This window comes from Salvelinus namaycush, chromosome 21 (genome assembly GCF_016432855.1).
Source record: "Salvelinus namaycush isolate Seneca chromosome 21, SaNama_1.0, whole genome shotgun sequence".
NCBI classification, from domain to species: Eukaryota; Metazoa; Chordata; class Actinopteri; order Salmoniformes; family Salmonidae; genus Salvelinus; species Salvelinus namaycush.
The window spans coordinates 18220707-18233671 of NC_052327.1; the positions used below are offsets into that span (position 1 = coordinate 18220707).

Sequence of the window (12965 nt, forward strand, 5' to 3'; positions counted from 1 at the left end):
TCAAAGTACAGTTCACAGTGTTCTCTGACATACATGGCATATTTTAGGAACTCATCATCGTAGTGGTGGCGGGGAGGAAGGGGCACAAGGGGTTCGGTGATATGACCCTGTGGTGCCCTATGTGAACCATATCAGAGTTGAGGAGGCGAAGCGAGAGGGCTGACTGCGCCACAAAATCTGTCCTTGCGAAAAATAAGCGTAAAGCAGACCAAGTGGGAATTTTTTGTATGAAGGTCAATGAGAGAGTGTCGAATTCGGTCAGCATAAAATTTAATTGCACATTTTCTAAGTGAGGCTTATTTGATCAAATAGAATAGAAGTTTCATAATGTTTAGGTTGTTACGAATGTTCTGATTTAAGTGGACTCACGTGGTATCCCGGCAACTTTGAAAAAACTATTCTATATAAGAGTTGGGCATGTTGTTCACATGAGTATCTGCCCTCTCATTGGCTAGAATGTTCCCACCAGCTCCTCCTCCTTCCGCCTGCCTTCCGCATTTGCGAACATTCATTCCCATTGTTAGAGCAGACAGTCCAATATCTTGTCAATATATAGATAAGCTTTGCCTGTATGTACAGTATAACCTCTGACCTCTATCCCAGACATCAATGAGTGTCTGGCCCAGACAGAGCCGTGCCGCCCTGGCCAGTTATGTATGAACACGATGGGCTCCTTCACCTGCCAGAGGAACTCTATCAACTGTGGCCGGGGATACCACCTCAACGACGGCGGCAACCGCTGCGTGGGTACGTACAGCTGCCTCACTTGCATACTTAGACCTCATCGTGCCAGTTGGGGATAAGGCCTCCATAAGGTCCCTCTCCTGGGCTATATTGGACACCTCTGTCCAAGGGAGCCTCAACATGCCCTGTATACACTGCAGCACTGCTAGAATGGATCTCTACCACGTTCACCTTCATTGATTAGCATCAGCAACCGGATACTGTAGCCTACATTTCCATGTATTTCCTGTGGCCTCGCTATCCTTTGGAATGCATTCTTTTGCTTAAGAATGTGCTTGTTTCTTCCTGTAATATCTTGTGGTCTCGCTCCCCCCTGGTGCAGATATCGATGAGTGTAAGGGTCCTGATGGAGCGTGTGCAGGCCACGGCTGTATCAACCTGGTAGGATCGTTCCGTTGTGAGTGTCAGGCTGGCTTCATCTTCAACAGCATCAGCCGCGTCTGCGAAGGTACACACTGACTTAATCCTCCTAGTAGTTACATGACAGTGTAATGTCAGTTGGCGTAAGCAGGACGCCAACAGTCATGACTGTTTATGACATCTGTTATGTCATTGTTATCACAGTGTTATGTAGGTCTTATGACAAAGGGTTCAAGTTAAGGGTCACGCAAAACTGGGTGGCTGTTATACAATAATATTATTTTAAAAATAAGGCACGAGGGGTTGTGATATACGGCCAATATACCACAGCTGAGGGATGTTCGTATGCACGACGCAACCTGGTGTGCCTGGATACAGCCCTTAGCTGTGGTATATTGGCCATATATCACAAACTCCTGAGGTGCCTTATTGCTATTATAAACTGGTTACCAACGTAATTCGAGCAGTTCTCAAACCACGCAGTTTATAAAATAATCGAATATATGCCATTTAGCAGATGCTTATATCCAAAGCGACTGACAATCATGCATGCATATATTTTTTTACGTATTGGTGGCTTCGGGAATCGAACCCATAATCCTGGCGTTGCAAGCGCCATACTCGGTCAACTGAGTCATACAAGACCAGGATACTGTCCTCTGTGCTTGGGTCTGTAGATGTGTCATACAGGACCAGGATACTGGATACAGTCATCTGTGCTTGCTCAAACTGTAGATGTTCAAGTTAGTGTCGTTTTCTTCTGTGTCTTAGATATCAACGAGTGCAGGCACTACCCTGGGCGCCTCTGTGCCCACAAGTGTGAGAATGTCCTGGGGTCCTACAAGTGCAGCTGCACCCAAGGCTTCAAGCTGGCCAGCGACGGCAGGAACTGTGACGGTAAGGCAGCGTTCCAAAGATAACAGAGGTGTTTAAATCTGGGCTTCTCTCATTGGCCATCTCTTGTTTTGCCTTACTGAAGTTTGTGGTCATGTCTTTTTCTCAAGATCATGTGCAGCATCTTTTTTTAAAGATACAGTGGGGCAAAAAAGTATTTAGTCAGCCACCAATTGTGCAAGTTCTCCCACTTAAAAAGATGAGAGAGGCCTGTAATTTTCATCATAGGTACACTTCAACTATGACAGACAAAATGAGAAAAAAAAATCCAGAAAAATCACATTGTAGGATTTTTAATGAATTTATTAGCAAATTATGGTGGAAAATAAGTATTTGGTCACCTACAAACAAGCAAGATTTCTGGCTCTCACAGACCTGTAACTTCTTCTTTAAGAGGCTCCTCTGTCCTCCACTCGTTACCTGTATTAATGGCACCTGTTTGAACTTGTTATCAGTATAAAAGACACCTGTCCACAACCTCAAACAGTCACACTCCAAACTCCACTATGGCCAAGACCAAAGAGCTGTCAAAGGATGGCTGGGAAGACTGAATCTGCAATAGGTAAGCAGCTTGGTTTGAAGAAATCAACTGTGGGAGCAATTATTAGGAAATGGAAGACATACAAGATCACTGATAATCTCCCTCGATCTGGGGCTCCACGCAAGATCTCACCCCGTGGGGTCAAAATGATCACAAAAACGGTGAGCAAAAAACCCAGAACCACACGGGGGACCTAGTGAATGACCTGCAGAGAGCTGGGACCAAAGTAACAAAGCCTACCATCAGTAACACACTACGCCGCCAGGGACTCAAATCCTGCAGTGCCAGACGTGTCCCCCTGCTTAAGCCAGTACATGTCCAGGCCCGTCTGAAGTTTGCTAGAGAGCATTTGGATGATCCAGAAGAAGATTGGGAGAATGTCATATGGTCAGATGAAATCAAAATAGAACTTTTTGGTAAAAACTCAACTCGTCGTGCTTGGAAGACAAAGAATGCTGAGTTGCATCCAAAGAACACCATACCTACTGTGAAGCATGGGGGTGGAAACATCATGCTTTGGGGCTGTTTTTCTGCAAAGGGACCAGGACGACTGATCCGTGTAAAGGACAGAATGAATGGGGCCATGTATCGTGAGATTTTGAGTGAAAATCTCCTTCCATCAGCAAGGGCATTGAAGATGAAACGTGGCTGGGTCTTTCAGCATGACAATGATCCCAAACACACCGCCCGGGCAACGAAGGAGTGGCTTCGTAAGAAGCATTTCAAGGTCCTGGAGTGGCCTAGCCAGTCTCCAGATCTCAACCCCATAGAAAATCTTTGGAGGGAGTTGAAAGTCCGTGTTGCCCAGCAACAGCCCCAAAACATCACTGCTCTAGAGGAGATCTGCATGGAGGAATGGGCCAAAATACCAGCAACAGTGTGTGAAAACCTTGTGAAGACTTACAGAAAACATTTGACCTCTGTCATTGCCAACAAAGAGTATATAACAAAGTATTGAGATAAACTTTTGTTATTGACCAAATACTTATTTTCCACCATAATTTGCAAATAAATTCATTAAAAATCCTACAATGTGATTTTCTTGATTTTTTTTCTCATTTTGTCTGTCATAGTTGAAGTGTACCTATGATGAAAATTACAGGCCTCTCTCATCTTTTTAAGTGGGAGAACTTGCACAATTGGTGGCTGACTAAATACTTTTTTTGCCCCACTGTATACACATCAATACCCTACGAAAAGCAGAACAGAGATACAAAACACTTTGTTAGCATTTGTCAGCATTTTATTTAACACTTGGAAGGAAATAGCACCTCCTGTGTTCACTGCCGGTAATACCGTATACCCCGGTATGGTACAGGAACGGTATGAAGATATGGAAATCTGGAGGCACCAAAACATCACGTTTTAGAGAGTTTTTGAGATTAAAAGTAAGGTGCGAAAAAAGTAAAAGCAGATTTACCTAACTCAGTGGAAATGGAAGGGATCTCCAAAGTTAGCCATCCCTGAGACCGGGTCTGGTAGCTCGTACGTCTGTAGGTTAACAATGAAGTAAGGGACGGCGGAAGTTTGTGTAAGAGGGCTTTATAAACAGAAAGAGTGCAATGCATCGGTCTACGAGACCTCAGAGGGCCAGCCTACTTTCTGATACAGAATGCAGTGAGGTGTACTGAACTTGTCTCCCTTAATAAAGCATAGTGCGCTGTGATAAACTGCGTCCAATGGCTCCAATACAGTGGCAGCTGCGTTCATATTGCCGATATCACCATAATCTATACTGTCGACTAAATGATTTGTTTTCTGTTATTTAACAGAAGGCATGCCATATTCCTATAAATAAATACCATTTTATTTCTTAACTTCTTAACCAACTCATCCATATGCTTTTTGAAAGTGAGCTTTTTTGTCAATCCAGATACTCAGATATTTAGAAGCAGGGACACGATCAATGTGGGCCTAGAGAAAGTTTACTCTCCCTTTGCACAGTTTTCACATTTTGCTGTTTTAAAATAAAATTCAAAAATTGATACATTTTCTATCGGTGTACACAACATACTTCACATTTTCGAAGTGGAAGAACATTTTCTGAACATTTTCCAAATTAATAACAAATACAAAACAAAGATGTCTTGATTGCATATATCTTCACACCCAAGAGTTAATACTCTGTGGAGATACCTTTGACAGCCATTACAGTTGTGAATCATTTTGAATAAGACTCTACTAACTTTGCACAACTCTTAGGGCAACGTATATCCATTGTTTTTGTCAAAATTGCTCAAGCGCAATACATTTTGTTGGGAGTCATTGATGAGCAACAATATTCAAACCTTGTCTCTGATTTTCAAGCAGATTTAAGTCAGGACTAAGACTGGACCACTCAGGAACACTCAACACCTATTGGAAATCCATTAGGGTGTGTCTTTGGAATTAACATTTGTGTAATTGTCCCGCTGAAAAATATAACTCTATCCCAGGGTTATGTATTCAGAAGACTGAGTCAGGGTTTCCTCAAACTTTTTATCTGGTCTTTGCTTCGTTCATATTTCTTTTGATCCTGACAAAATCACCAGTCCCTGCCGGTGACGATCATACCCATAAATAATGCTGCCACCACAATACTTGAAGATACAGATCAACAACATTGCATTCACTCCACATTACCGGCCTGTGTGACAAAGTGAAAATAATTAAGTCTGTGTTAAAAAATCCACTCCAAATCATCAATGATGTTTTCAACAAGGCTGTTTAGTAATACTGCAAGACAACACAGCAAATAAATACACTTTCTTGGCCTAAATGAAAAACTACAGGCTTGGGTCAAATCCAATACAGCAAAACATAGAGTGAAACCCTGTATTTTCAAGTACTGCTGTAGCAGCATTATGTTATGGGTATGCTTGTCACCAGCAGGGACTATGGAGTTTGTCAGGATCAAAATAAATATGAAAGGAGCAAAGCCCAGATATAAAGTTAGAGGAAAACCCACCTCAGTCTTCTGAAAACCGAACCATTTGATAAAGTTGTATTTTTCAGCAGGACAATTACAAGAAAGTGTATGCCAAAGACACACCATAATGGCTTTCCAAGAGGTGTTGAGTCTTCCTGAGTGGTCCAGTCTCAATCCTGACATATATTTGCTTGAAAATCAGAGACAAGATTTGAATATTGCTGTCCATCAATGACTCCCAACCAAATTTACTGAGCTTGTGCAATTTTGACAAAAACAATTGGTACATGTTACCCTAAGAGTTGTGCAAAGTTGGTACAATCGTATTCAAAATTATTCACAACAATAATGGCTGCCAAACATGCTTCCACCAAGTATTAACTCTGGGGTGTGAAGACATACACAATTAAGACATCTTAATTTCTTTATTTTTAATTCATTAGGAAAATGTGGAGTAGGTTGTGTAGATCAGTAGGAAAATAGTCAAATTAATTCCCTTAAGGCAGAAAATGTGAAGTCTGTGTAAGGAGTGTGTGTAGACTTTCACTAGCGACTGTACATATGCATAAATCATCAGATACATTGTGTATAGATCACTAGTGTTATCTCTAACTGAGTTATATTGTTGGGAGTAGATCTAAATGAATGTGAGAGCAGCCCCTGCAGTCAAGAATGTGCCAACGTGTACGGCTCCTACCAGTGCTACTGTCGCCGTGGCTACCAGCTCAGTGACATAGATGGCATCAACTGTGAAGGTAGGAGATGCTAAAACGGTATTCGATGAGCCATAGACTACTGTTAAACCCAATCAGGAGCCCCATTACTGAGGTATTTCTTGTCTTTACTTCCTGTACCCTTTACATCCACCATGTTTGACCTCTGACCTTTCCAGACATTGATGAGTGTGCCCTGCCCACCGGGGGTCACATCTGCTCTTACCGCTGCAACAACACCCCTGGGAGTTTCTACTGCACCTGCCCCGCCACCGGCTACACCCTGGCTCCCAATGGACGCAGCTGCCAGGGTAAGGCCTCACTCCTCAGGGGGGTGCAGGAATCCACAGCATGGGGGTCATGGTCATACTTCATATCAGAAGACATATTGTAACAGTGATGATTCGGGGTACATGTGTAACCTTGCATGAGACCTGAAAACGTATGCTAGCTCCCTGAGCTAATGCCTAGGCTTTAGATTAGCGGTCTAACACATTCAAGGTTTGAACCCAGGGTTTTATGTTTGATATAAAGCATTTTCCATTTTTGTGGTTCTGAGTTCATTTGTTTCTCTTCCTGTCCAGATGTTGATGAGTGTGTGACAGGAACACACACATGCTCTGTGACAGAGAGCTGCTTCAACGTGCAGGGTGGATTCAGATGCCTGTCATTCGAGTGTCCGCCCAATTACCGCCAAGCAGGGGAGATGTGAGTACCTACCTACCTGAGGTCTCTTTCTCAAATACTGGGGATATCTGTTTTAAGTTCACATACCCGTACTTGCGTCCTAAATAGTAGGCTCATTTTGGCTTTGACAACAGCTGATCAATTAGATATGGGGATGCGCTACCAAAATAGCGGGAAACAAAGCAATCACACATGATGCATTCTCAGTGTGCGAAAATTGGATGAGTTATAGTATTGAATTTTTTAAAATCGAGTATGGTTTAAATGCCAGGATGTTATACTAATTTTGGCTCTTCGTCTAGTAAAGTTCAATGCACTCTTTTCCACAATGCATTGGAAGAGGTGGGCTGCGAGTGATAGGCCGTAGTTCTCTTGAAGTAGCCAGACAACAAAACTAGGCTACATAATTGGGAAGATGCCGAATAGCGAAGCTTCTGCGGTGGTGTTCAAATGTAGGAAAAGTAGTTTTTGTTCTCTTTAAAATGATCACGAGTATTGCATTGTAAGCTACATCTTTGAAAACAGAAGTATTTTTCTTTTTTTTGAAAGTGGATTTCTGTTTCCTAATTGAACATTTGTTTTGTTCTCTTGGCCTTCGTCAGAGCTTGTCAGAGCTCTTGGCCTCCGTCAGAGCTTTTAAACTAAATAATAAACCATATTTTGCTGTCCAGCAGTTCTGGAGGGGATGGCTGCCTTTTTAGGGGCTCCTAACCAACGGTGCTATTTTGTTAGTTTTTTCGCATTTATTTTGTATGTAATGTTGCTGCTACCATCTCTTATGACCGAAAATAGCTTCTCGATATCAGAACAGTGATTACTCACCTCGAACTGGATGAAGATTTCTTCTTTAATGAGTCCGACTCTAAGGATATACTGCTTCCCTGAGACCAGGCCCAAATCCTCGTCATTCGCGTGAAGAAAAGACAGAAATACAGAGTGTGGAGGTCGGGGTGCCTTGTGAGAATTCGTCGGCGAGTGGGTAAACCACTTCTACCATCCGTTCTATTGGCAAACGTGCAATCAATGGAAAATAAACTGGATGATCTACGATCGAGACTATCCTACCAACAGGACATTAAAAATGGGAATATCTTATGTTTCACTGAGTTGTGGCTGAACGACGACACAGATAATATAGAGCTGGCTGGGTTTTCCGTGCATCGGGAGGACAAAGCAGCTACGTCTGGTTAGACGAGGGGTGGTGTGTGTGCCTATCTGTCAATAATAGCTGGTGCGCGATGTCTAATATTTAAGAAGTCTCGAGGTATTCCTCGCCTGAAGTAGAGCACCTCATGATAAGCTGTAGACTACACTATCTACCAAGAGAGTTTTCGTCTATATTATTCGTAGCCATCTATTTGTTACTACAAACCGATGCTGGCACTAAGACCGCACTCAAGAAGCTGTATAAGGTCATAAGCAAACAAGAAAATGCTCATCTAGAGGTGGCGCTCCTAGTGGCCAAGGACTTTAATGCAGGCTAACTCAAATCAGTTTTACCAAATTTCCACCAGCATGTCACATGTGCAACCAGAGGGAAAAAAACTCTAGACCACCTTTACTCCACACACAGAGACGCATACAAAAAAGCTCTCCCTCACCCTTAATTCGTTAAATCTGACCATAATTATATCCTCCTGATTCCTGCTTACAAGCAAAAACTAAAGCAGGAAGTACCATTGACTCGCTCAATACGGAAGTGGTCAGATGACGCGGATTCTACACTACAGGACTGTTTTGATTAGCACAGACTAATCAATATGGAATATGTTCTGGGATTCATCCATTGGCATTGAGCAGTATACCACCTCAGCCACCGGCTTCATCAATAAGTGCATCGACGATGTCGTCCCCACAGTGACCGTACGTACATATCCAAACCAGAAGCCATAGATTAAAGGCAACATCCGCGCTGAGCTAAAGGCTAGGGCTGCCGCTTTCAAGGAGCGGGACAGTAATCCGGACGCTTAGAAGAAATTGCGCTATGCCCTCAGACTAACCATCAAACAGGCAAAGCATCAATACAGGACTAAGATGGAATCCTACAACCCCGGTTCTGACGCTCGTCAGATGTGGTAGGGCTTGGAAACTATTACAGACTACAAAGGTAAACCCAGCCGCTGATTGCACAGTGATGCAAGCCTAGCAGATGAGCTGAATGCATTTTCTTCTCGCTTCGAGTCAAGCAACACTGAAGCATGCATGAGAGCACCAGCTGTTCCTGATGACTGTGTTATCAGGACGTGTACTCAGAGCATGCGCGGACCAACTGGCAAGTGTCTTCACTGACATTTTCAACCTTTTCCTGACTGAGTCTGTAATACTTACATGTTTCAAGCAGATCACCATAGTCCCTGTGCCTAAGAAGGTGAAGGTAACCTGACTAAATGACTACCACCCATAGCACTTACGTCACCATCATCCCGAAAACCCTAGAGTGGGTCTAGGGCCTAGACCCACTCCAATTCAAATACCACCCCAACAGATCCACAGATGATGCACTCTCTATCGTACTCCACATTGCCATTTCCCACCTGGACAAAAGGAACACCTATGTGAGAATGCTGTTCATTGACTACAGCTCAGCGTTCAACACCATAGTGCACTCATAGCTCATCAATAAGCTAAGGACCCTGGGACTAAACACCTCCCTCTGCAACTCGATCCTGTACTTCTTGACGGGCCGCCTCCAGGTGGTAAGGGTAGGCAACAACACATGTGCCACGCTGATCCTCAACACCGGGGCCCCTCCTGTACTCCCTGTTCATCCACAACTGCGTGGCCAAGCACGACTCCAACACAATCATTAAGTTTGCTGACAACACAACAGTGGTAGGCCTGATCACCGACAACGATGAGACAGCCTATAGGGAGGAGCTCAGAGAACTGGCCGTGTGGTACCAGGACAACAACCTCTCCCTGAATGTGAGCAAGACAAAGGAGCTGATCGTGGATTACAGGAAATGGAGGGCCGAACAGGTCCCCATTAACATCGACGGGGCTGTAATGGAGCGGGTCGAGAGTTTCAAGTTCCTTGGTGTCCACATCACCAACAAACTATCATGGTTCAAACACACCAAGACAGTTGTGAAGAGGGCACGACAACACCTTTTCCCCCTCCGGAGGCTGAAAAGATTTTGCATGGGTCCCCAGATTCTCAAAAAGTTCTACAGCTGCACCATTGAGAGCATCCTGACCGGTTGCATCACCACCTGGTATGGTAACTGCTCGGCATCCGACCATACGGCGCTACAGAGGGGCCAAGCTTCCTGCCATCCCGGACCTATATACTAGGCTGTGTCAAAGGGCCCAAAATAATGTCAAAGACTCCAGTCACCCAAGTCATAGACTGTTCTCTCTGCTACCGCACGACAAGCGGTACCGGAGCGCCAAGTCTAGGTCCAAAGGGCTCCTTAACAGCTTCTACCCCCAAGCCATATTACTGCTGAACAATTAATCAAATGGCCACCAGGACTATTTACATATTGACCCCCCCCCCCCTTTGTTTTTACACTGCTGCTACTCGCTGTTTATTATCTATGCATTATCACTTTACCGCAACCTACATGTACAAATTAACTCGACTAACCTGTATCCCCGCACATTGACTCGGTACCGGCACCCCCTGTTTATAGCCTCGTTATTGTAATTTTATTGTATGTTTTTATTTCTTGAACTGCATTGTTGGTTAAGGGCTTGTAAGTAAGCATTCCACGGTAACCTGTTGTATTTGACGCATGTGACCAATACAATTGCATTTTATTTTATTTCTGAATGTGTCAGCACCGGGGAATCGGGATGTGGCTGCGGTACTGATGTCATGTTAATCAGGCCTTTTGATTTGAACGTCTGGATTGTTTTTGTAGGCTAGGCTACCTATTTAATTATTCAAGCCTTAGCAGTCATTCTGATCTCGTTCCCAATGATCAGTGCTTTAGATTATTATGTTGCTGTCCAGCGGTTCTGAATTTGCAATGCACCCGACTGTCCACGTTTTTTGGTCCAATAGCCTTTTGATTTGAACATATGAAACGTTTGAGGTGTGTTCTAGGCTGTTTAATTTCATTTATACGTGTTACAGCACTTTGGTTTCACTAATAAATATGTTGACATGAATCCAAATTATCGGTTTCTGTCTTTAGTCCTTTTTAGATGGGCTATATGGGCTACGGTATAGGTCGAATGTGATAGTCTGCCTATAACCAGCCTGAATAGGCCTATAACGCATTCTTAGTCTATTCAGAGCTTAGAGAAATTAATCTAATTGGAATTTAGCTATTATCAGGCTGGTTATTATCAGGCTGGTTATTATCAGGATGGTTATTATCAGGATGGTTAATGCGATGCATGTCTGTTGAATTTGGAAAAATCCACCCACACTCGGCCCCGCCCCACCTGCTCAGCCAGTCAGGATCTACTACTGCGTTGCGGCCGTGTCATACTGCATACGTTTTACTAAACAGTATGTGCTAAATAGTATGTAACGATGAGTACATACACAGTTTAAATGACAGAGTAAAGTTAACTGTAATTGAAGAAAATTTTACTCTGCCACATATAACATTTGGTACCAGTCTGAAAAAGTAAAATGTACTCTGGCAACAGTTATTTTTTCACAATTGTATATGCTGAATTTAACGTAGATATTTAACTCTGCGTCATTGCGGTTCACTTTGTACAGTATTAATTGAAAATAAATCGGTTACTTTTTCAACTCTCTGCAGGGGTGTTCGGTATTCTAGAGTTAATTATTTCGAGTAATGTTCATTCTCACAATATAATCGTAAGAGTTCATTCAACTCCTGTGTCATCAAACTCAACACTATTTGGAGGTTTACATGGTCACATTTAAGGGTGTGATATTAATGTGTCATATTAAGGTAGCTTGCAATGTGACATCCATTCTTTGTTGGTATTTATTTTAAAGGGAGCAATTTCTAGCAATTTCACATCACCCACAACTTCTTATTTTTTATTATTTTTTAATTTTAAATTTTTTACTTTAAGGTCTACACCTGTTGTATTAGGCACATGTGACAAATAACATTTGATTTGATTTGGCTTACATTCAGAATGCATGTCAGAGCAGGGAGGAGAGTACTGTTGTTAGAGACTACCTACATAAAGTAAACAGGAAAAGCCTTCTCAGTAAGAGTTGCAATAAATCCAACCACTTACAGATTAGATTAGTTTAGGAAAATGTATGTTACATATATCATTGTGTAGCATAAGATCAAAATCAATTATTGTGAAAACACAGATATTGAAACAAACAATTTAAAAAATGTACCTGCAACAGAGCATGCTGAGATATATGACAATAACACCCCTCCCACATCTATGGATAACTCCATAGTTTTATCTAGTGATGGGGAAACAAAGCTTTCTGAAGGTTTTCCAACCAATTGTGTCGAAAATAAGTTTATTATTGTTCACTAGTGGCACCTGCTGGTCAAAAGAATTTAGAGCAGCCAAATTATTATAGATGATGTCCCACACCCCGTAGTGCATACACAGCATAACTTTTTTGTCTTCTACCAAACCAATCAGGTGGTTGTCCGACAAAACGACGCTTCGGACGTCATTGATCACGTGCTTCTGGTAATGTGATACAGGCATCGGCACACTGCTTCGAAGTACACTGCTTAGCGATTTTGACACATGCCTCAGAGCTCCGGTATTAAATGTAACATCACTAGTTTAACCACCTGATTGGTTCGGTATTGGTTTGGTAGAAGACAAAAAGGTTATGCTGTGTATGCACTACAGTGTGTGGGATGTCATCTATAATAATTTGTCTGCTCTAAATTATTTAAATAAATTATAAACAGTATGTGCTAAATAGTATGTAACGATGAGTACATACACAGTTTAAATGACAGAGTAAAGTTAACTGTAATTGAAGAAAATTTTACTCTGCCACATATAACATTTGGTACCAGTCTGAAAGAGTAAAATGTAAATTAAATTATAAAAATATCAGAGCCAGCACTGCATGGTCGGGTCGGTATAGTGTGGATCAGGCATCAGTTATTTTATGGCCACTGCTCTATAGTGTATACACAACCTCAACCCCATCTCCAACCCCTACCTCTGTATGGAAGCTGTGCATGCCCAA

The 12965-nt window shown here is 42.5% G+C and overlaps 1 protein-coding gene across 2 annotated transcripts in view; it reads left to right on the forward strand.

The window, feature by feature from the left end:
• Positions 1-12965, forward strand: part of LOC120066150 (fibulin-1-like) — a 62680-nt gene that overhangs the window by 21558 nt on the left and 28157 nt on the right. For both annotated transcript variants that reach the window (XM_039017309.1, XM_039017308.1), the window contains exons 9-14: positions 604-747; positions 1067-1192; positions 1876-2001; positions 6083-6202; positions 6340-6471; positions 6745-6868. In XM_039017309.1, coding sequence (XP_038873237.1) covers positions 604-747; positions 1067-1192; positions 1876-2001; positions 6083-6202; positions 6340-6471; positions 6745-6868 — 772 coding nt within the window. The remainder of the gene's footprint in view (positions 1-603; positions 748-1066; positions 1193-1875; positions 2002-6082; positions 6203-6339; positions 6472-6744; positions 6869-12965) is intronic.